The 22,684-nt window shown below is 49.9% G+C and overlaps 1 protein-coding gene and 1 long non-coding RNA gene across 3 annotated transcripts in view; one reads left to right on the top strand and one right to left on the bottom strand.

The window, feature by feature from the left end:
- The window catches only part of LOC120920698, a 108,973-nt gene extending 102,848 nt beyond the window's left edge, over window positions 1-6,125 (bottom strand). Inside the window, exons 1-3 of the long non-coding RNA XR_005744762.1 lie at window positions 6,037-6,125; window positions 2,435-2,533; window positions 2,267-2,342 (exon numbers count right to left, since the gene is read on the bottom strand). This is a non-coding gene — a long non-coding RNA (uncharacterized LOC120920698). The remainder of the gene's footprint in view (window positions 1-2,266; window positions 2,343-2,434; window positions 2,534-6,036) is intronic.
- Window positions 6,126-6,134: 9 nt separating this feature from the next.
- On the top strand, window positions 6,135-22,621 carry CIPC (CLOCK interacting pacemaker). Of its 2 annotated transcripts, none has more exons than XM_040332912.1 (4): window positions 6,135-6,221; window positions 9,238-9,369; window positions 20,754-20,905; window positions 21,764-22,621. In XM_040332912.1, the coding sequence occupies exons 2-4, from the start codon at window positions 9,255-9,257 to the stop codon at window positions 22,481-22,483; spliced, it is 987 nt and encodes a 328-aa protein (XP_040188846.1). In that variant the 5' UTR covers window positions 6,135-6,221; window positions 9,238-9,254; the 3' UTR covers window positions 22,484-22,621. The 2 variants fall into 2 exon arrangements, with proteins under 2 accessions (XP_040188846.1, XP_040188848.1); XM_040332914.1 differs by lacking the exon at window positions 6,135-6,221 and adding an exon at window positions 6,343-6,485.
- Window positions 22,622-22,684: the final 63 nt, after the last annotated feature.

Below are 22,684 nucleotides of genomic sequence, written 5' to 3' on the forward strand. Positions count from 1 at the left end.
CCAGCCACAAGCTCTGTGACCATGCCCGCGGACTCGATGTCCGCGATCGTGTCACGGAGCTGCAGAACAGGGCATTTCCCTGTTCTGCCTAGTGACAGGACACTGATCTACTGCTTCCTGTCATCGGGAGCAGTGATCAGTGACGTGTCACTTGTAGCCCATCCCCCCACAGTTAGAATCACTCCCTAGGACACACTTAACCCCTTCCTCGCCCCCTAGTGGTTAACCCCTTCCCTGCCAGTGTCATTTACACAGTAATCAGTGCATTTTTATAGCACTGTTGCTGTATAAATGACAATGGTCCCAAAATAGCGCCAAAAGTGTCCGATGTGTCCGCCATAATGTCGAAGTCAAGATAAAAATCGCAGGTTTGCCATTACTAGTAAAAAAATTATTAATAAAACTGCCAAAAAACTATCCATTATTTTGTAGATGCTATAACTTTTGCTCAAACCAATTAATATAAGCTTATTGCGTTTTTTTTTTACCAAAAATATGTAGAAGAATACGTATCGGCCTAAACTGAGAAAGAAATTTAATTTTTTATATATTTTTGGGGGATATTTATTATAGCAAAAAGTAAAAAATATTTTTTTTTTTCAAAATTGACGCTCTTTTTTTGTTTATAGCGCAAAAACTAAAAACCGCAGAGGTGATCAAATACCACCAAAAGAAAGCTCTATATGTGGGAAAAAAAGGACATCAATTTTGTTTGGGTACCACATCACACGACTGCGCAATTGTCAGTTAAACCGACACAGTGCCGAATCGCAAAAAGTGCTCTGGTCAGGAAGGGGGTAAATTCTTAAGGGGCTGAAGTGGATAAGGTGCATAGGGGACGCTTCACTGTCAGGGCAATAAGGATGTGAAACTCGCTTCCACAATTGGTGACCTCAGCAGGGAGTGTTGATAGTTTTAACCACTTAAGACCCGGACCAAAATGCAGCTAAAGGACCTTGCCCCTTTTTGCGATTCGGCACTGCGTCACTTTAACTGACAATTGCGCAGTCGTGCGACGTGGCTTCCAAACAAAATTGGCGTCCTTTTTTTTCCACAAACAGAGCTTTCTTTTGGTGGTATTTGATCACCTCTGCGGTTTTTATTTTTTGCGCTATAAACAAAAATAGAGCGACAATTTTGAAAAAAATTCAATATTTTTTACTTTTTGCTATAATAAATATCCCCCAAAAATATATATATATATATATAAAAAAAAAAATTCCTCAGTTTAGGCCAATACGTATTCTTCTACATATTTTTGGTAAAAAAAATTGCAATAAGCGTTTATCGGTTGGTTTGCGCAAAATTTATAGCGTTTACAAAATAGGGGATAGGTTTATTGCATTTTTATAAAAAACATTTTTTACTACTAATGGCGGCGATCAGCGATTTTTTTCGTGACTGCGACATTATGGCGCACACCTCGGACAATTTTGACACATTTTTGGGACCATTGTCATTTTCACAGCAAAAAATGCATTGTTTATTGTGAAAATGACAATTGCAGTTTGGGAGTTAACCACAGGGGGCGCTGATGGGGTTATGTGTGACCTCAAGTGTGTTTACAACTGTAGGGGGGTGTGGCTGTAGGTGTGATGTCATCGATTGTGTCCCCCTATAAAAGGGATCACACAATCGATGACGCTGCCACAGTGAAGAACGTGGAAGCCATGTTTACACACGGCTCTCCCCGTTCTTCAGCGGCCGAAAAGGGTTAATACCGCCAGCAATGTGCCTCTGTATAGGCGCATTACCGGCGGTATTACCGCGGTGTCCCATTGTTTTCAATGGGAAGGAGCTGTGGAGGAGCGGTAAACACACCGCTCCAAAGATGCGACTAGCAGGACTTTTGGAGCAGTCCTGCTAGCGCACACAACTTCAGTGTGAAAACCTTCGGGCTTTCACACTGAAGACTGCAGGGCAGGAGTTTTTCAGGCGGTATTTAGGCGCTATTTTTAGCGCTAAACCGCCTGAAAAATGCCTTGGTGTGAAAGGGGCCTTAGTGAACACAACATACAGGGATATGGAAAATGATTATCGACATTGACATACATAAATCTACACAATTTGAACTGGATGGACTAGCGTCTTTATTCAACCTTACCTACTATAAAAGTATAACCTTGGTGGGCATTGGGAGTCAGAAAGAGAAGGGCCCCATTACATTGGCGGTCTGTGGGAAGAGTTCCCCTTACATTGTTGTTCATTGGGAATAATGTTCCATTACAGGTAGCTGAATGGACTACTAGTGTCAGCAATAACTTACCTGAGAGGCACAAATCGCACTTTGCTCAAGGATTGTCTAGTAACCTCTGGAGGAACCCTGGCTGAGAAATGATGATCTAGAAAACATTGATCACATGAATGTGACACCCTTATAAGCAGTAGGGGAGATCGCTAATTGTGTTTATCATTTCCAATACAATATGGATACCTGAATGATCCGCCCAATCAGGAGAAATCCAGAAATGCGCTGGGTCGTCACGCTGTGCGCTCTTCAGTACCTTCCAGGAGGCGTCAGCTCAACGTATTTCTAATTAAAAAATAAAATGCAAATTCATTACAAGGTGGGCTCTGGTGGGAGCGGGTCACGGAGGAGCCCCATTGTAAAGTTCACACGGTAGGTGCCAGACACGATGTACACATCATTCCGAAATGGGGGGTGTAAAGGAAACATTAAACACTATGGGCCAGATTCTAGTAGTTCGGCGTAACTTTGTGTGGGGACGTAACGTAACCTATTTACGTTACGCCTCCGCAACTTAGACGGGCAAGTGCTGTATTCTCAAAGCACTTGCTCCGTAAGTTGCGGCGGCGTAGCGTAAATAGGCCGGCGTAAGCCCGCCTAATTCAAATTTGGAACATGGGGGCGTGTTTTATGTAAATGTTCTGTGACCCGACGTGATTGACTTTTTTCACAAACGGCGCATGCGCCGTCCGTGGAAATCTCCCAGTGTGCATTGTGCATTGTATTGCTCCTAATACGCCACAAGGACGTATTGGTTTTGACGTAAACGTAAATTACGTCCAGCCCCATTCACGGACGAGTTACGCAAGTGACGTAAAATTTTCAAATTTCGTCGCAGGATTGACGGCCATACTTAACATTGGTACGCCGCACTTACGCCACCATATAGCAGGGGCAACTTTACGCCGGGAAATCAGAGTACACGCCCCTAGCGGCCAGCGTAAATATGCAGTTACGATCCGACGGCGTAAGAGACTTACGCCTGTCGGATCTAAGGGAAATCTATGCGTAACTGATTCTAAGAATCAGGCGTATAGATACGACGGCGCAACTCAGAGATACGACGGCGTATCTGGAGATACGCCGTCGTATCTCTTTTGAGAATCTGGGCCTGTATTGTCAAAAGTATTGGGACACCTGCCTTTACACACACATAGGCCCGGATTCAGAAAGAATCGCGTATCTTTTGGCGGGTGTAGCGCATCTCATATACGCTACGCCGCCGTAACTTAGAGAGGGGAGTACTGTATTCAGAAAGAACTTGCGCCCTAAGTTACGGCAGCGTATCACAAATGGGCCGGCGTAATTCAAATGAACAAGGCAGTGGGCGTGTTGTATTGAAATGAGCCGTGACGCCATGCAAATGAGGGGCCGAACGAACGGTGCATGCGCCGTCCGTGGACGTATCCTAGTGCGCATGCTCAGAATCATGTCGCAAATACTCAATGCTTTCGACGTGAACATAACCTACGCCCAGCCCCATTCACGTACGACTTACGCAAACAACGTAAACCACGTAAAGTTCGACGCTGTTCCGACGTCCATACTTAACATTGGCTGCGCCTCATATAGCAGGGGTAACTTTACGCCTACAAAACACCTTACGCAAACAACGTATATCAAGGCGGCGGGCGCAAGTACGTTTGTGAATCGGCGTATCTAGCTCATTTGCATATTATACGCGTAAATCTATAGAAGCGCCCCTAGCGGCCAGCGTAAATATGCACCCAAGATACGACGGCGTAAGAGACTTACGCCGGTCGGATCTCAGGGAAATTCTGGTGTATCTAGCTTTCTGAATACAGAAAGAAGATACGCCGGCGCTTCGTAGCACTTACGCGGCGTATCAATAGATACGCCGGCGTAAAGGCTATCTGAATCCAGGCCATGAACTTTAATGGTATCCCAGTCTTAGTCCGTAGGGTTCAATATTGAGTTGGCCCTTTGCAGCTATAACAGCTTCAACTCTTCTGGGAAGGCCGTCCACAAGGTTTAGGAGTGTGTCTATGGGAATGATTTACCATTCTTCCAGAAATGCATTTGTGAGGTCAGGTACTGATGTTGGATGAGAAGGCCTGGCTCACAGTCTCCGCTCAAATTAATCCCAAAGGTGTTCTATCGGGTTGAGGTCAGGACAAGTTCCTCCACCCCAAACTCGCTCAGCCATGTCTTTATGGACCTTGCTTTGTGCACTGGTCCAAATCATTTGGTGGAGGGGGGATTATGGTGTGGGGTTGTTCCTCAGGGGTTGGGCCTGGCCCCTTAGTTCCAGTAAAGGGAATGTAGTGATGCGGGAACCAGTGCGATTTCAGCACCGGAACCCACATCGCATCTCTCCCGCAGGCAGTTCACACTGCCCTATGCGAACCGCTGTGAGTGTCAATACATTGTTAATGACACCCCCAGATCGGTTCACAGATCGCAGTGTGAACTGTGGATTCAGACAGGAATCTGATCACATGGGTGAGAACACTTATGTGATCCAATTCCAGTGCGGAAAAATAAAGTCCCTGCACCTTTTTTATGCGAATCCAATGCGAGTTCAGCCATACAACTGGTATGGTGTAAGTGGTGTGATGTACTGGACTGTGTGGTAGGTGTGTCAACGTGTCTGTGGGCCTGTAATCTGTGCGATGTCCGTGTAAATTAGTCTGTGCGGCGGGCGTGTAAACGTGTCTGCGTGATGTCCATGTAAATGAGTCTGTGCGGTGGGCGTGTAAATGTGTCTGTGCGGCGGGCGTGTAAACATGTCTGTGCGATGGGCGTGTAATCGTGCCTGTGTAAACGTGTCTGCGTGATCTACATGTAAATGAGTCTGCGTGATCTACATGTAAATGAGTCTGCGCAGTGGGCGTGTAAATGTGTCTGTTCGGTGGGCGTGTAAACATGTCTGCGCAAAGTCTGTGTAAACGAGTCTGAGTGGCGGGCGCGTAAATGTGTGCACGGCGGGCATGTGCGGCAGGGGCATAAACGTGTCTGCACAACGAGCGTGTAAACATGTCTGCGCGAGGTCCATGTAAACGCGTCTGCGCGATGTCTGTGTAAATGAGTCTGCGCGGTGGGCGTGTAATTGTGCCTGTGCGGTGGGCGTGTAAATGAGTCTGCGCGGTGGGCGTGTAATTGTGCCTGTGCGGTGGGCGTGTAAATGAGTCTGCGCGGTGGGCGTGTAAACGTGTCTGTGCGATGGGCGTGTAAACGTGTCTGTGCGATGGGCGTGTAAATGAGTCTGTGCGGTGGGCGTGTAATCGTGTCTGTGCGGTGGGCGTGTAATCGTGTCTGTGTGATGGGCGTGTAAATTAGTCTGTGCGGTGGGCGTGTAATCGTGTCTGTGCGGTGGGCGTGTAATCGTGTCTGTGTGATGGGCGTGTAATCGTGTCTGTGCGGTGGGCGTGTAAATTAGTCTGTGCGGTGGGCGTGTAAACATGTCTGAGCAAACGAGTCTAAATGGCGGGCGCGTAAATGTGTCTGCTTGGCGGGCATGGCTGTGGGGCGGGCGCGTAAACGTGTCTGCACGGCGGGCGCGTAAACGTGTTTGCACAACTGGCGTGTAAACGTGTCTGCACGGCAGGCGTGTAAACGTGTCTGCGCAAAGTCTGTGTTAACGAGTCTGAGTGGCAGGCACGTAAACGTGTCTGCACGGTGGGTGTGCAGGCGTGGCTGTGCGGCACGTCTGCGCAAACGGCATGTAAAATTGTCCGCGCAAAGGGCGTGTAAACTCTAATTAAATTAAATTAATGAACACGCAAGTGCTTACAACGCCTACACACGTTACACGGATATACACACACCAAGAGGAAAGGCGCCCAGGAGAGATGGCAAAACGTCCAGTGTCCAGGAGCTCTAAGAACAGAATGAACATGAAAGGGCCCCTCACACGGTGTCTGATATACCTGAGGGGAGCCCGAACTCCGCCCACACCAAGATGGCGCCGGCCGCTATGTCCGCAGTATCGGGCTGACGGAGTATATGGGAGGTATGGTGTCGGGGGTTCGGTTGGTGTCGGGGGACAGGCGGGTCAGTAGGGGGCGGGACGGTTGAAGGTCAATGTGACACACCGCTCGGTCCCCCCACTGAGGACATCCAACATGGCGGCGGGAGCTGGACGGCGCTGGTTGGGTCACGTGTCCGGTTGTCATGGTGACCCACCTCTGTCAGTGCGGCCTACACAGTGCCGGGGAGCCTGACTGGCAGTGAGGAGGTGGCCGGGCACAGGGGGGGGGCCCAACCGGGGAGAGGGGTAACGACCTTTGTATTATAATTATGTGGAGAGGGTGGGTCAGTTTTACAATTACTGGAGTTATTGGAGGGTCCATTATTATTAGAGGAATGTGGGGGGGGTCTCTTTTGTTATATTTCTATTATTATGGGAATGGTGGTGACTCCGGGGGGTGTTATTACTATTATTTGGCCAGATCCCTACCTATTAATAGTGAGAAGAGGATGGGGGAGGGGTAATATTACCATTACTCCATATTATTCGTGGAACTTTGTTGATTTTAATATTAGGGGGGTTCTCCATTATTGAACTTTTATCATTTTATAGGAGCTTCAGTGCTCCACATACATTAATCATATAATGTGTGCAGCATGGCGCACCGGGTAATGTAGGTATCGACGGCGGTGACAATAGATGGGCTAGTATTGGTAGGTTTTGACACGTGATCACACCTGATGGGTTGGCATGTGTGGTGGTTGATGATAAGGTATTGGTGAAATATGATGAGCTTTCATGTTCAGTGGTGAGTGACATGTAATGGAAGGGCACCCATGGTGGTGACACCTAATGGTCATATATCTGTGACGGCGATGAACAAGGATTGGCGGTGGTAAAAACAAGCGATGAGTGGTTATCGGGAGTAGTGACACCTGATGGGAGGGTATCAGCGGTGGTGACATCTGACAGGCAGATATGGGCAGTGGTGACAATCGGTGGTAGTGACACGTGATGGGAAGCTATTAATGGTGGTGACATTTGATGGGCAGGTATTGGCAGTTTTGGCACACAATGACTGGGTATTTGTAGTGGTTGACGACATCTGATGGGCAGTTATCGATGGTGATAAAATGTGATGAGCTGGTATCTTTGGTGATGGAAGGGTATCCATTGTGGTGACACCTGATGGTCGATTATCTGAAGGGGGGGGATTGGTTATGGTGACACGTTATGAGCAGGTATTGGCAGTGTTGACATCTGATGGGTAGGGTATGAGTGATGGTGAGATCTGATAGTCAGATATCGGTGGTGGTAACACTTGATGTGTTGGTATTGGCAGTGGTGACACCTAATGGGAGGGTATCAGTGATGGTGACACCTGATAGATATTGGTGGTGGTGACACTTGATGTGTTGGTATCGGCAGTGGTGACACCGGATGGAAGGGTATCGGTGATGGTGACACTTGATGTGTTGGTATCGGCAGTGGTGACACCGGATGGGAGGGTATCGGTGATGGTGACACCTGATAGATATTGGTGTGGTGACACCTGATGGGAGGGTATCGGTGGTGGTGACACCTGATAGATATTGGTGTGGTGACACCTGATGGGAGGGTATCGGCGGTGGTGACACCTGATAGATATTGGTGTGGTGACACCTGATGGGAGGGTATCGGTGGTGGTGACACCTGATAGATATTGGTGTGGTGACACCTGATAGATATTGGTGTGGTGACACCTGATAGATATTGGTGTGGTGACACCTGATGGGAGGGTATCGGTGGTGGTGACACCTGATAGATATTGGTGTGGTGACACCTGATGGGAGGGTATCGGTGGTGGTGACACCTGATGGGAGGGTATCGGTGGTGGTGACACCTGATGGGAGGGTATCGGTGGTGGTGACACCTGATGGGAGGGTATCGGTGGTGGTGACACCTGATGGGAGGGTATCGGTGGTGGTGACACCTGATGGGAGGGTATCGGTGGTGGTGACACCTGATGGGAGGGTATCGGTGGTGGTGACACCTGATAGATATTGGTGACACCTGATGGGAGGGTATCGGTGGTGGTGACACCTGATGGGAGGGTATCGTTGGTGGTGACACCTGATAGATATTGGTGTGGTGACACCTGATGGGAGGGTATCGGTGGTGGTGACACCTGATGGGAGGGTATCGGTGGTGGTGACACCTGATGGGAGGGTATCGGTGGTGGTGACACCTGATGGGAGGGTATCGGTGGTGGTGACACCTGATGGGAGGGTATTGGTGGTGGTGACACCTGATGGGAGGGTATCGGTGGTGGTGACACTAGATGTGTTGGTTGGTAGTGGTGACACCTGATGGGAGGGTATCGGTCGTGGTGACACCTGATGGGAGGGTATCGGTGACACCTGATGGGAGGGTATCGGTGACACCTGATGGGAGGGTATCGGTGGTGGTGACACCTGATGGGAGGGTATCGTGGCGGTGGTGACACCTGATGGGAGGGTATCGGTGGTGGTGACACTAGATGTGTTGGTTGGTAGTGGTGACACCTGACTGCTCCTATCACAGTTGTCACTAAACTCCTTGGCATGAATATTACTATTTGTCAGTTGACACCGTGCTGTAGACAGTACATGAAGAACACTCAGAGGTTGAACGGTTCACTGCCGTGGCACACATCCCATCATGCACTCTGGCATGCATTTATCTACACCAGAAATGTTCTAGTGTGACTGGCGCCCCTGCACTCCTCACAGCTGAGCGGGGCGCACTATGACCACACCCGGGACTAGGCATCTAGTGGTGCCATCCAAACCTGTGCAGCTGTACTCCCTGACAGTACGCACCCAGACTCCACATGCAACAGTTTAGCTGGGCTATCCTGAGAGCAACATTATAGGAGTCTTTTAGAATTTGTGTGATTTATACTAAATATCACAGCGATGTGGATGCCTGGAAATCTGGAAAACATGACATGTGGCTAATCTACCTCTGGGTATTCCCTGTAAGATCCATGGTGGCATTATCAGTATCCAGCAGACACACATTTTTCTTCTTTCCACAGGGAGTCAATGAGCAGGCATGGAGAGGAAGCGGTTGGGCATGGCTGATCAGGAGAAGCGACAAGCATGGACTGGCCACAGGCCTGGAAATCCCCAGACTGCTCCAGAATCTGACAAGGACTCCGGGTTCTCAGGTACTGTCATGGTCCCAGAATGTGTTGCCTATCTCTTTGCTGTGCTGAGTGTTTGGGTCTTGTGAACACTTCATATCTTTACTGCAGCTCACTGTGTAACCTGGTTCATGTAAGAACTGTCTGTGTTGTCCCTCTGGTTAGCAGCTAACCAGATTCAAAAGTTCATTTTCCGGTGCAGGTTTGGCAGAGATGGGGGCTTTCAGGCCAAGCAGATTTTGTGTGACTCACAGCACATAAGTGGTTTAGTGTTCCTGTAATACATTGCTTCTATTATGCAGTGGCAGGCGGTGAGGAAGTAATGGAAGGCAGGTAGGTGAAATCCATTTATCAGCAACATACCAGAACGCCAGTGTCATTCAAGGCAGCTATAACCCCCACAGTATGCGTCTGCACCAAATCCAACCAAGAAAATGGAAGCCGCTCAGATCAGCTGGTAACTAGCAAAGGGGAGGCATGTGTCAGGCAATACAGAGGCACTGGGGGTCTTCAGGAAAGGTGCAAATGGTGTAGGCAGTACAGGTACACACTGGGGGTCTTCAGGAAAGGTGCAAATGGTGTAGGCAGTACAGGTACACACTGGGGGTCTTCAGGAAAGGTGCAAATGGTGTAGGCAGTACAGGTACACACTGGGGGTCTTCGGAAAAGGTGCACATGGTACAGGCACACACTGGGGGTCTTCGGAAAAGGTGCACATGGTACAGGCACACACTGGGGGCTTTCAGAAAAGGTGCACATGGTGCAGGTACACACTAGGGGTCTTTAGGAAAGGTGCACATGGTACAGGCACACACTGTGGGTCTTAAGTCATGGTGCACATGGTACAGGCAGTACAGGCACACACTTGGAGGTCTTTAGGCATGGTGCACATGGTACAGGCATACACTGGGGGTGATCCTTCTCTGGGCCCAGCAGAGAATTGTGATAGATGGATTAATTTTCGTTGATGAATTGATTACCCCATGCATGGACCTTGAATGCCATAAATGTTCTGTTTTATTAAGGGTCCTTTCACACGGGCTTTCCGCTCATCGGCCTCTGTTTTGCTCGGTGGGGGATTGATCTGCTGATCCCCGCTGAGCAGGCAGATGACAGGTCCGTCTCCGCTCACTGCTCCATAGAGGTGAATGAAGGGTCCGATCAGGTCCGCCTTAAAAAACTGGCCGGTGGACCTGTTTGGAAAGCCTGTGTGAAAGTGGCCCAAGAAAGGCCAAATACACCCTAGGTTAACATCCCAGGCTTCCAATTTTGCTATCAGGTGAAATCTACAAAGCTTCTTATAACACTTAGGAATATCAATGATGAGCTCTGTAAATCAGATTTTACATTACCATGGGAGTGGCAGAGGCACAAATTACCATTGTGGGGAGGATGGGGTGGAGACAAATTATTACAAGAGAATCCTACCATTGTGGGAGGAGCAGAGACACAAACTATTGCAGGTTAAAGCGGAGGTTCACCCTAAAAAACATCTATATACCATTACATCCAGCATTCTTTCGACATCTACAGTATGCTGTTTTTTTGGGGGTTTTTTTGCCGTACATACCGTTTTATTGTTATTTCCCCCCCGGCTTCCGGGTTCTGGCTCCTGCGGGAGTGGGCGTTCCTATTCAGAGGTTAGAGGATTGACGTCTGGTGAAAAACTTCCTCTGGCGCATAAGGCGCGTCACCAGTTTTCCGTAAGTAGCCGAACTGCGAGTCGGCTCTATAAAGCGCCTGCGCAGTCAGCTCTACACGGCAGGCGCCGTATAGAGCCATATCGCAGGTCGGCTACTTACGGAAAACTGGTGATGCGCCTTAAGCGCCAGGGGAAGTTTTTCACCAGACGTCAATCATCTAACCTCTGAATAGGAACGCCAACTCCTGCGGGAGCCAGAACCCGGAAGCCGGGGGGAAAATAACAATAAAACGGTATGTACGGGGGGGGAAAAAAACAGCATACTGTAGATGTCGGAAGTATGCTGGATGTAATGGTATATAATTGTATGACTTTCTTTACTTCACTGCTATGGGCTCTAGCCCCAGATCTTTTGTAGACCTAGCAACGTCCCTGCCTGAAAACATGCTCAGTTGCTCTTATATTAGGCACTGTGCTGAAATTTATAGAGACCGATTTGCTGACAGCCTGAAGAATTTCTGTTGTCCAGGGGCTCAGGGCTTCAGCAAAATGGCAGCCTCCAGCAAGAAGGAACAGGGACAATGCTGGAGGCAATTTACAGCACACTAATTTTTTTGCAGCATAATTATTAATGTGGAATGCATTATTTTTGTATCAAGTTGTTTTGGGTAAAGTTCCAGAATGGCACGACTGGGCACAAGCACGTACAGGTACGTCCTCTATAAGTGCCCAGCCATGGGTCGCGGGGCGCGTGCCTGCAACCCGGTCCGAAGCTCCGTGACCGCGGCCCCGATCGCCGTTGGAGTCCCGCGATCGGTCCCCGGAGCTGAAGAACGGGGAGAGCCGTGTGTAAACACAGCTTCCACGTTCTTCACTGTGGCGCCGTCATCGATCGTGTGTTCCCTAATATAGGGAACCACAATCAATGACGCCACACCCCCCTACAGTTAGAAACACAGATGAGGTCACACTTAACCCCTTCAGCGCCCCCTTGTGGTTAACCCCCAAACTGCAATTGTCATTTCTCTTTCGTTCATAGACGGACACAGCCTTCATTGACCTTAGGGTTATGCTTCTTCCTACCAGGAGATTTAGGCAGAATTCTACAGCACTTAAGGTGTTAAAAACTTTCCTTCATGCCGCTCCTCCCAGGGGGCGTGGCTCCCCCAGGCATAACCCCCACTCTGCTCTAGCAGCTTCAGTTTGTTTCTGCCTAACCGACAGGAGAGTCAGGCTCTCTCTGGAGTCCTGGACTCTGGAGTTTTTCTTGCAATTTTCTTGCGATTTTTCTTGCGATTTTTCTCGCTTTTTATTATTTTGTTCCTGCATTTTTGAATCCTGCGATTCTTCTATCAACAGCCGACTGGGTGACAGGCTGGGTCCTCGACCCTTGTAGTCCCCCCAGGTTCGGCCTTCGAGCGTGTGCCGGCCCTCAGCTCAGCTTTGGGACGTCCACGACAGGCCCCTTTGCTCCAGGGGCGGCCGGGGAACTTCGGTTCTAGGGCACACATATGACCGGTCTTTATGGCCTTGTCACAGTGTGTCTGGCCGACAGCCATGCCGTTTAGCGGACGTTGGTTCTGTCTGGGATACCTCCAGCCGGTAGTCGCAGGACAGGTAAGTAGTGACCCTTGCTCAGGTAAGTGGTCTGGCTGGAATTTTCCCTGGGGAGGTCGACTGAGGGTTCGCCCTGCTTTCCTCTCTCCCTTATTCCTCTCCTTCCTTCCCTTTTGGGTAGCGGCTGTGAGGGGGGTTTTTTCTGGGGTCTCTTTATTATCACCGGGGCCTGTGTGTTAGCTGGGGCTGTGTGTGTTCACTGCAGGGGGCTGTAGTGTTCTCTGCGGGACTTGTGTGCTGTTTTACTATGCTGCTGTGGCTGCTGGCTGTCTGTTTTAAAAAAAAAAAAAAAAAAAAAAAAATTTTTTGAAAAGTGCGCCACGGCCGCCATTTTGCCGTAGTCGCGCCTTGTATATCTCGGCGGCCATTTTCTTGTGGTCCTTGGCAGTTTTTTTGCATTACGGCGGCCATCTTTAATTTTCGATTGTCCTCGTGTGGCCGTTTTAGCGCTCGGAGAGACCGCGAATCTCTCCGTGGGGACTGTCAGCAGCGCAGCCGGCTTCTCAGCACATCATCAGGCTCCTCTCAGCGCGATGCACCAGGCGGGGTGGTGAGTTCCCTGGGGGCCCTCATGCTCAGAATAGAGCTAGAACAGCCGGGAGGTGACCGTGGGTGGTTCTCTGCTTAGCAGTTTGGGTGACTCGGTGGTGGGATGCCCTGGAGCCTGTACTAGGTACTATCCTCCCCACTAAGGCCTGAGTTAACCCTTGATGCCCCTCCCCCTGCCACTTCTGTTGAGGGAGTGTTATTTCTGAAGCAGCTAGTGCCTGGTTGGGGGGTAAAAAAGCGCCCCCTCCCTGAGCCTGCTTCGGGGGATGCCGCTGACATTATACTATGCCCGGCTATTGCGTCTGGTTCTGTGGTGTCAGTGGATGCGGGCTATAGAAACCCACGCGACCAAGGAATTTGTTGGAGCTCTTATTTTCTGCGGTTAGAGCTTATAGCTCAGTAACTAGACGGTTTGTGGTTTTGGCGGAGGTACCAGTTGTACCGGTCCCTTTTGGGTTCCGCAAAAACGCAGCGCACTGCAACTGTGTTCCTTATTTGGACTTTTTATGTTACACCGCAGTGTATATATATATATATATATATATTTATTTTTTGCAGTCCCTGAATGCTTTGCGACCCCTTTGTAAGTAGGTGGGTCTCTCCTCCTGTGGACCCTACAGTGTCCGGATGGAGCAAAGCCGCCACGTTGCCCGTGGAAGGGGCTCCTGCCTGTGGGTACCCCGCTGAGACCGGTCTTGACTCGGTCTCTGGTGTCACAGACTCTGACTAGAGGGCTGTAGCTCCTGCTGCAGGAGCTGGGGGCACAAGATGCTGCTGAGCCCTGTAAGGACCTAGCTGAACGTTTGGTTCGGGGTCTGTAGTTCGTCTGTGAGTCGGTCCTGGATGCGCTTCCCTTGCTTTCCAGGGCCTCCGCCTGTGTGGGGGTGTTTGCGCCGCCTCGTGTGGCTTACATGCTGGTCTTCGGACCGATCCTCAAAGGGTCCTTGGTGGACTCACCCCTTTAGGGGTGGGCGGCTTTTTGGGCCTCCCGGGTTGGCACCCCTAGGGATGCCACGGGTGGTAAGAGTACGCTGCTTCCTCTGCTAGGAAGGGCAAGGAGCCTCGCCGTCGGCGAGGGCCCTCCTCTCCCGAGCAGTTCGTGCGCCCAGCACGGGGGGTATTCTGCAGGGTGCTAAGGCCCCCGCTGCGGGGCTGTGACGCGCCTGGCACCACGTGCCTTATGGGCCTGCGGACGGTATTGCTTCCGCATGTAGGTCTGCCCCCGCCCGTGTCGGGTGGTGGGCTGGCTTTGTGATTTTGCGGCTCGGTTGAGGCCTCTTCTTTCCGACCGTTGGCTTTGCGAGGTTTTCTCGTGGTGCAAGATAGATTTTCTCTCTTGGCTGCCTAACAGATTTTTTCCTCCGTCCTCTGGCTTCCTCCGGTTCGCTGGTTGGTTCTGTCCAGGATCTTCGGATCGGGGGAGTGATGGTGCCAGTTCCCTCAATGGAACGGTCTCAGGGGTAATACTCCAATCTGTTGGTAATCCCCATGGTGGACGGGGTCCGTCCAATCCTGGGCCTCAGGGCCCTCGTTTGTTTTTTTGTGAAGTACAAAATTTCAGGATGGGAATTTTTTTCTGGCGTCCTTGGATGTCATGAACGCATACCTGCATGTTCCCATATGCTCTAAGCACCAGAGATTCTGGGCTTTGCGGTCAGGGAGGACTTTTTTCTTTTTGTGGCCCTCCCGCTCGACTTGGTGTCGACACCACAGGTTTTTACCGGGGTGCTCGTCCCGATACTGGCCCGGCTGTGTCAGCGGGGGTTTATCGTGGGGTGTCTGGGCGACATTCTCCTACGAGCTTCTGAGAACTCTGCATTTGTGGAGCCGTGTCTATCACGTGTCAGACTCTCCAGGAAGTTTGGCTGGCTTCTGTTTTGTCCAGAAGTCAGTGTTGGTCCCGTCTGGGACTGGAATTCCTGGGACTAGTCCTGGATTCCGCCGGGGCGGGAGTTTTGTTCTCCTAACGGAAAAATTTAAGACTCTGCAATCTGCTGGGCAGCAGTTGTCGACCTAGTGGTGGTCATCTCCGCGATTCTGCTTGAGGGTTCTGGATCTGACGGTGGCCTCTTTCGAGGCGGTTCCGTATGCCCAATTCCACGCCAGGGTGCTACTGGAGGACCTGTTGTCACGTGGGGACTAGCTTCCGTCATCTCTGGATTACCAGGTTCGGATGAGTCATCTAGTCCCTGGTGTGGTGGCTGATGTTTTCCGGTGCTTCGGGCCGGGAAGTCGTTTCGGCCAAGCCACTGGACAGTGGTCGCGACGGATGCCAGCCTCTCCGGTTGTGGGAGGGGTTTTTGGGGCACCCAGTCAGCCCTGGGGTGCTGGACTCAGGTGGCGACCCACCTACCAATCATTGTTCTGAATCGAGCTTTGCCTTGCCTGGGGGTCCCTGGATCTACAGGGCCGACCATTCGGGACCCTGTCCGTCAACGCTGTGGCGTACGTTGACCTTCAGGGAGGCACACAGAGCTCTGTTGCAGCGACGAGGGTCGCGCACATACTTTGGTGGGCCGAAGGGTCCGTTCCGGCTCTATTGGCCGTGTACATTCCGGGAGTACGGAATTGGCAAGCCGACGCCTAAGTCGGATTGTGCTTGACCACGGAGAGTGGTCTCTCCACCCGTAGGGGTTTTTCAGTATATGTGCCGAAAGTGGGGCACTCCAGGCGTGGTCCTTCTAGTGTCCCGCCTCAACCGGAAGGTGCCATGTTTTTTGGCCAGGTCACGGGACCCGTGGGCTGGCGCGTTGGTGGCTCCTTGGGGTCGCTATCGCCTGCTTTACACCTTCCCTCCTCGGTAGCTTCTTCCTCGCCTGCTGCGCAGAGTGGAAGCCGAGGGTATTTATCAATTCGGATTGCCCCAGATTGGCCGCGTCGCTCCTGGTACGCGGACCTGGTGCGTCTGGTGGCTGACGCCCCCTAGCATTTTCCCCTGGGGGTTGATCTTCTGTTACAGGGTCCGATCTTCCACCCTGTTTTTACAGCCACTGGCTTAGCGACGTGGCTGTTGAGAGCCTGGGGCTGAAGGCCCGAGGCCTATTGGGCTCGGTGGTCTCGACCGTGCTGCCGGCACGGTAGTCTACCTCACGTAGGATTTACATCATACGTGGAGGGCCTGCATCTCTGGTGAGGAGATGAAATGGCACCCTAGTACGTACGTACGTACGTACGTACGTACGTACGTACGTACGTACGTGGTATCCAGGATTCTGCTGTTTTTTTACAGCAGGGAGTGGATCAGGCTCTCGCCTTACGTACAGTTGGGATTCAGTTTTCTGCTCTGGCTGTTACTTTCAATGAGCCTTGGCGTCTCACTCCTTGGTGCGTACGTCTGTTCTGGGGGTCTGGCATATGGCCCCTCCACTACCCCCATGGGACTTGTATTTAGTCCTTTTGGTTCTTCTGGATGCTCCCTTTGTGGACATTCGGGAGGTTTTTTGTTGACTGTCACGAGACGGGAGCAGGTTTAGCTCAAGTGCTAGAGTACCTGCCCTTCAGGCATTTGACTCTGGGTTCTAGCCCAGGAAGGTCTGCGTTGTCACGTGGCCGTGGCTCGTCGTGGGCATTTCCACTGTGATTTTTTCTGGTAGCAATTACCTCGATCAGACTAGTGTTTGTCTGAACTGGAGGCCTTGTCTTGCATGGCTCCCTGCTTGGTCATCCATAAGGATGAGGTGGTGCTGCGGCGCAGCCGTCTTTTCTCCCCAAGGTGGTTTCGGCTTTTCACGTTGGTGTGGACATTGTTCTTCCATCCTTATGTCCTTGGCCGAAATGGAGGGAGGTGGCCACTTTTACATCCTCTGGATGTGATTCGGGCCCTACGTATGTACTTATCTGCTACGATTCCGTTCCGGAAGTCGGTCTCACTGTTCGTGTCGCTGGCTGGTTCTACCAGGGGGCCTGGTAGTCTCGTCTGCCACCTTTTTCCGGGGTGGATCCGACGGATTGTGCTTCAGGCCTATGCCCTGAAGGGGCAGGCGCCTCCCTTTTGGGTTACGGCGCATTCGACCAGGGCGATCGGGGCCTCTTGGGCTTTCTGACATCATGCCTCTGTGTTACAGGGGTGTATGGCAGCGACCTGGTCGTCGTTCCACACTTTTTCTAAGTCTTAAAGGTGCATGTGAGTGCATCTTCTGATGCCTCCTTCGGCCGCAGGGTGTTACAGGCGGCAGTTTACGGTTGGAGTTCCTCCGTTGAGTAACTCCGGTTTTGTTTGGGGTGTAACCTGTTTTTGCTGTGTTATTTTCCCACCCCTCGAATTTTTTTTGACACTGCTTGGGGACGTCCCTAAGGTCAATGAAGGCTGTGTCCGTCTATGAACGAAAGAGAAAAAAGGATTTTTGTACTCACCGTAAAATCCATTTCTCTGAGTTCATAGACGGACACAGCACCCACCCCTCCTTGGTTTGTACTGCTTGTTACGAACTGAAGCTGCTAGAGCAGAGTGGGGGTTATGCCTGGGGGAGCCACGCCCCCTGGGAGGAGCGGCATGAAGGAAAGTTTTTAACACCTTAAGTGCTGTAGAATTCTGCCTAAATCTCCTGGTAGGAAGAAGCATAACCCTAAGGTCAATGAAGGCTGTGTCCGTCTATGAACTCAGAGAAATGGATTTTACGGTGAGTACAAAAATCCTTTTTTTCACAGTAAACAATGCATTTTTAATGCATTTTTTGCTGTGAAGATGACAATGGTCCCAAAAATGTGTCAAAATTGTCCGAAGTGTCCGCCATAATGTCGCAGTCACGAAAAAAAACGCTGATCACCGCCATTGATGGGGGGAAAAAAAATAATAATTAATAAAAAATGCAATAAAACTATCCCCTATTTTGTAAACCCTATACATTTTGCGCAAACCAATCGATAAATGCTTATTGCGATTTTTTTTTTTTTTTTTTTTTTTTTACCAAAAATAGGTAGAAGAATACGTACCAGCCTAAACTGAGGGAAAACATATTTTGTTATGTTTTTGGGGGATATTTATTATAGCAAAAAGTTAAAAATATTGCATTTTTTTTCAAAATTGTCGCTCTATTTTTGTTTATAGCGCAAAAAATAAAAAAACGCAGAGGTGATCAAATACCACCAAAAGAAAGCTCTATTTGTGGGAAAAAAAGGACGCCAATTTTGTTTGGGAGCCACATCGCACGACCGCGCAATTTTCAGTTAAAGCGACGCAGTGCCAAATGGCAAAAACTGGCCAGGTCCTTTACCTTTCTAAAGGTCCGGGTCTTAAGTGGTTAATGTTCGTTTATTGTTGCTCTTGGGTCAGAGTCTAAAAGTATAACTACACTGGTATAGAATAGGATGGTTTCATCATGGCCTCCCAGTGGCTGAACAGAGGGAAGGAAGGGAAGTATGTAATACTGCAGGTGGGAATGACTGAAGTGACAATCTAAAACTGGCCATACACCATACAATTTTCTTATTCAATTTTCTTTAGTTTTACCTTCAACTATGTAGTAGAAAGGCCTGCCTGATTGCATACAAATTGAACGTGTTTAGGTTTGACCTCCTATTATATGGTTTTGGTAAATCTAAAGGAAAGTTGCACAAGAAAGTTGTATAGTTTATGGCCAACCTTTATGAGGAAGTAAACCCTACAAGACAAAGGCATAATGAGCTAGTATGCATAGCATACTAGCTCATTATAAATTACTTACCTGAGATCGAAGCCCCCGCAGCAGTCCTCGTTCCCCGCAGCCATCGCCGCCATCTCTCCCGGAGTGACTTCCGGGTATTGTGGCTTGGGCGCTGTGACTGGCCAGAGCCGCCATTTACAGCATGATCGCCTTAAGGCTGCATTCACACCTGAACGTTTTGTCGCCTGAAGCGCGACACCCCAAAACGCTAGAGGGGAAAAAATACATTATTCTCTATGGAGATGGTTCACATCTCCACTACAAAACGCCTGACGCTGAACGCCTGAAGCTCAAACAAGTTCTGGACCCTTTTTTGTCGCTCGAATTTGGGCGTTTTACATTGGTGACCCTAGACCTGTAAAATTGCGGTAAAAAACGCCGCGTTTTGTCGTGGCAAATCGCGGTAAAAAACGCTACGCTCAGGTGTGAATGCAGCCTTAGAAACGGCACGCTCGCCGTTTCTAAAGATTTCCACAGTGCGCCTGTGCCGTTGTCTACCTCACATGCGCCGTAGACATTAGTGCCCGTCTTTTTTGTAAATATCTCCTAAACCGTGTAGGTTTAGGAGATATTTCTTGCACCTACAGGTAAGCCGTAATCTAGGCTTACCTGTAGGTAAAAGTGGCCTGTAAGGCCCAGATTCAAGAAGCTATTGCGCCCGCGCAACCATAGGTTGCGCGGCGCAATAGCTGTTTTGCTCCCGCGTAGCGAATGCCCCTGATTCAGGAACATCGCTACGCGGACTGCAGCCTAGGATATGACAGACATAAGCCTCCTTATGCCTTCATATCCCAGGCTGCATTCTTGCGTTGGCCGCTAGGGGGCGCGGCCATTGTGATCGGCGTATAGTATGCAAATTGCATACTACCACCGATTCACAAAAGTTGCGCGGGCCCTGCGCACGCAAGGTACGGAGTTTCCGTACGGCGACTTTAGCGTAAGGCTGCTCCTTCTCATAGTAGGGGCAGCCAATGCTAAAGTATAGCCGCCCTTCCCGCTCGTGAAATTTAAATTTCACGTCGTTTACGTAAGTGATTCGTGAATGGCGCTTGACGCCATTCACGTTCACTTAGAAGCAAATGACGTCCTTGCGACGTCATTTGCCGCAATGCACCTCGGGAAAGTTTCCCGACGGAGCATGCGCTGTTCGCTCGGCGCGGGAGCGCGCCTAATTTAAATGATTCCCGCCCCCGGCGGGATCATTTACATTAGGCGCCCTTACGCAGGGCTAATTAGCATAGCGCCCGGCGCAATTTACGGAGCTACTGCTCCGTGAATCGCGGGCAAATCCAAATATTTGCGTGGGCGCAGAGCAAAATCTTTGCCCTTTGCCCACGCAAATATTGCGCGGATCTACCTGAATCTGGGCCTAAGTGTTTACAACCACTTTAACGAAGTCTCTTGATTTGTTTAGCATTGGAGAAAAAACATTCACAGATGTGAGATGAGAGGCGCCCGATTTGATTGGTTTTAGTGTTTGTAGTCACTACTGGCTGTTAACTGCTTGTAAAAATAGCATTGGAAATCTCTATCGTGTTTCTACTGGTTCCCATAATATGCTGATGCCTAGCTGTGTCTGACATGTATGTCTGGGGGCCCCATTCTCTAAATTGATGGCAGAATTCTACGTGTTTAATTACCATTTCCTTGATGCAGAATGTGAAAATGTAGAAATTGCCTTATTAGTATATACAGTGAGGGGGAAAAGGTGACCCCCAGCTGATTTTGTACGTTTGCTCACTGACAAAGAAATGATCAGTCTATGATTTTAATGGTAGGTTTATTTTTAACAGTTAGCAGGGGATCAAATACTTTTTTCCCTCACTGTAAAATACACCCAGTGATATAGATACATAGGATACAGACATACACTACACATAGTAGTGGTGTTTATCATAATGGATATAGGAAAGCAGTATCTATATCCCCTCTATTGTGTCTTCTGCTTTGTCCTTCAGATGTGGCATCGGAGTGCCTGAGCTCTGTGGAGCAGACCGATCCAGAGGAGGCTTCGCTGACATCGCGCTGGAATGCCGCTCGGAACCCCCTGGAGGGCCCTACACCTTGCCCTCCCCCTCTGCTTATCTTGAAGAATTTGCTTGTAGATCAGGTAAGGCTGGTTCCAGATAAGTATCATTATTTGCTACAAATAGCTGGGCGGTGGCAGGTGGATCGCTGAATAGTTCTCATATCTAAGTTCCAGTACAGCTTCCATGCTTTTACACCCGACCCGTCTGTTATCTGTGATAGAGTCCTCCCTGGGTTATGGATATAAAGTCATAAGGCAGCATCCCGGGCTTCTGTGTATACTAGCCTTCCTCTCTGTAAGATCTTCATACTATGATCTACATACTGTCCTCCCTCTCGATAAGACCCTTCTACTGTGCTTTACATACATGCATTCTAGCTGCGGGTAAAGTGCTCTGTCAGCTCTAATTAATGTGACCCTCTCAAGGTTTACAGAAGACTGCTTTTTCCAGTATAGGGCATTGAGTAGAGACACCAGAGATCATGCTGACCTGTATAGCGTACTGAGAAGAGAGTAAATGCAGGGGCCCCAGAGATCACATCAGCCAGTATTGTCTACTGAGCAGAGGGGTGAGTGCAGGGACCCCAGAGATCACACCAACCAATAGAGTCCACTGAGCAGAGGGGTGAGTGCATGGACTCCAGAGATCACACCAACCAATAGAGTCCACTGAGCAGAGGGGTGAGTGCATGGACCCCAGAGATCACACCAACAAGTAGAGTCTACTGAGCAGAGGGGTGAGTGCATGGACCCCTGAGACCACCGAGATGCAATTTCAGGGGCCCCAGAGATCATGTTGACCAGTATAGTGTACTGAACGATGGGGGTAATTGCAGGGGCCCCAGAGATCATGGAGATGTAATTGCAGGGACCTCAGATCACATTTACAGGCAGCTGTGACACCATTATCCATTTTGACTGTCATTTTATTCTCCCCAGGGGTCCACCTCTGACCCACATGGGCACTCCTGGACTGTCCATCCCTCCTTTCAGCTGCTTCCTACCCCTTCACAGATCTTGGTTTTCCCCTCATCAGTACCTCCAGCAAAACCTCAGTCATCCAGTGGAAAGACCACTAAATACTTGCCTATTCTGAACTCCTACCCCAAGATCGCACCACACCCATCACAGTTGCCTCTGCGGGGACACAAGAGAGAAGCCGACACGTGGCACCAAAACCAAACAAAAAAGCAGCTTCCGGGAACGTTGCACTCAGGTGCTGGGGAGAAGGCAAATTCCTTGAATAGCCCGGAGGAGCCTGTGCTCAGTGATGTGGCTCCAGACTGTGAACTGGGCCTGGCCACGACACAGAATGAGACCAAAGACAGCATGGGCACAGATGGCACTGATCTCCAGGCAGCTCCATTTTCAGATACCTCTAATGAGACTCACCTTTCAGTGCCATCTCAACCAAAGAACCAAAGTCGCAGGTTTCAGAACACTCTGGACGTTTTACACCGTTCTGGGCTGCTGAGCATTGCTATAAAAACGAAAGAACTGGCCAGGCTTAACCAGGCCACCCAGACCCAGCTGGAGAAGCTGCAGGAGCAGGTGAGCCTGTACACTAAAGCCATCAGCAGTAATAGCACGGAAGACTGGCAGAAGCTGCAGGAATCATTGGTTGAGCCTAGTGGGCTGTTGAAAGAGATCCCCATGTGACTCCGGCCCATTCTTACAATGGAAGGCTTTGTAAGCCTAGTAGTGAGATAGTTTAGCCATACAGGTTGTGGTGAGAAGGAACTAAAGGAAATGTGAAGCCCTCCAACCGAATCCATGCGTAGCACAGTAAGCCTTCTTACAACAGAAGGTATTCACATGCCTCATTCCACTGCATATCCCAAAACTAAGAAGATTACACCT

The sequence above is a fragment of the Rana temporaria genome, chromosome 13 (assembly GCF_905171775.1).
Source record: "Rana temporaria chromosome 13, aRanTem1.1, whole genome shotgun sequence".
Taxonomy (NCBI): domain Eukaryota; kingdom Metazoa; phylum Chordata; class Amphibia; order Anura; family Ranidae; genus Rana; species Rana temporaria.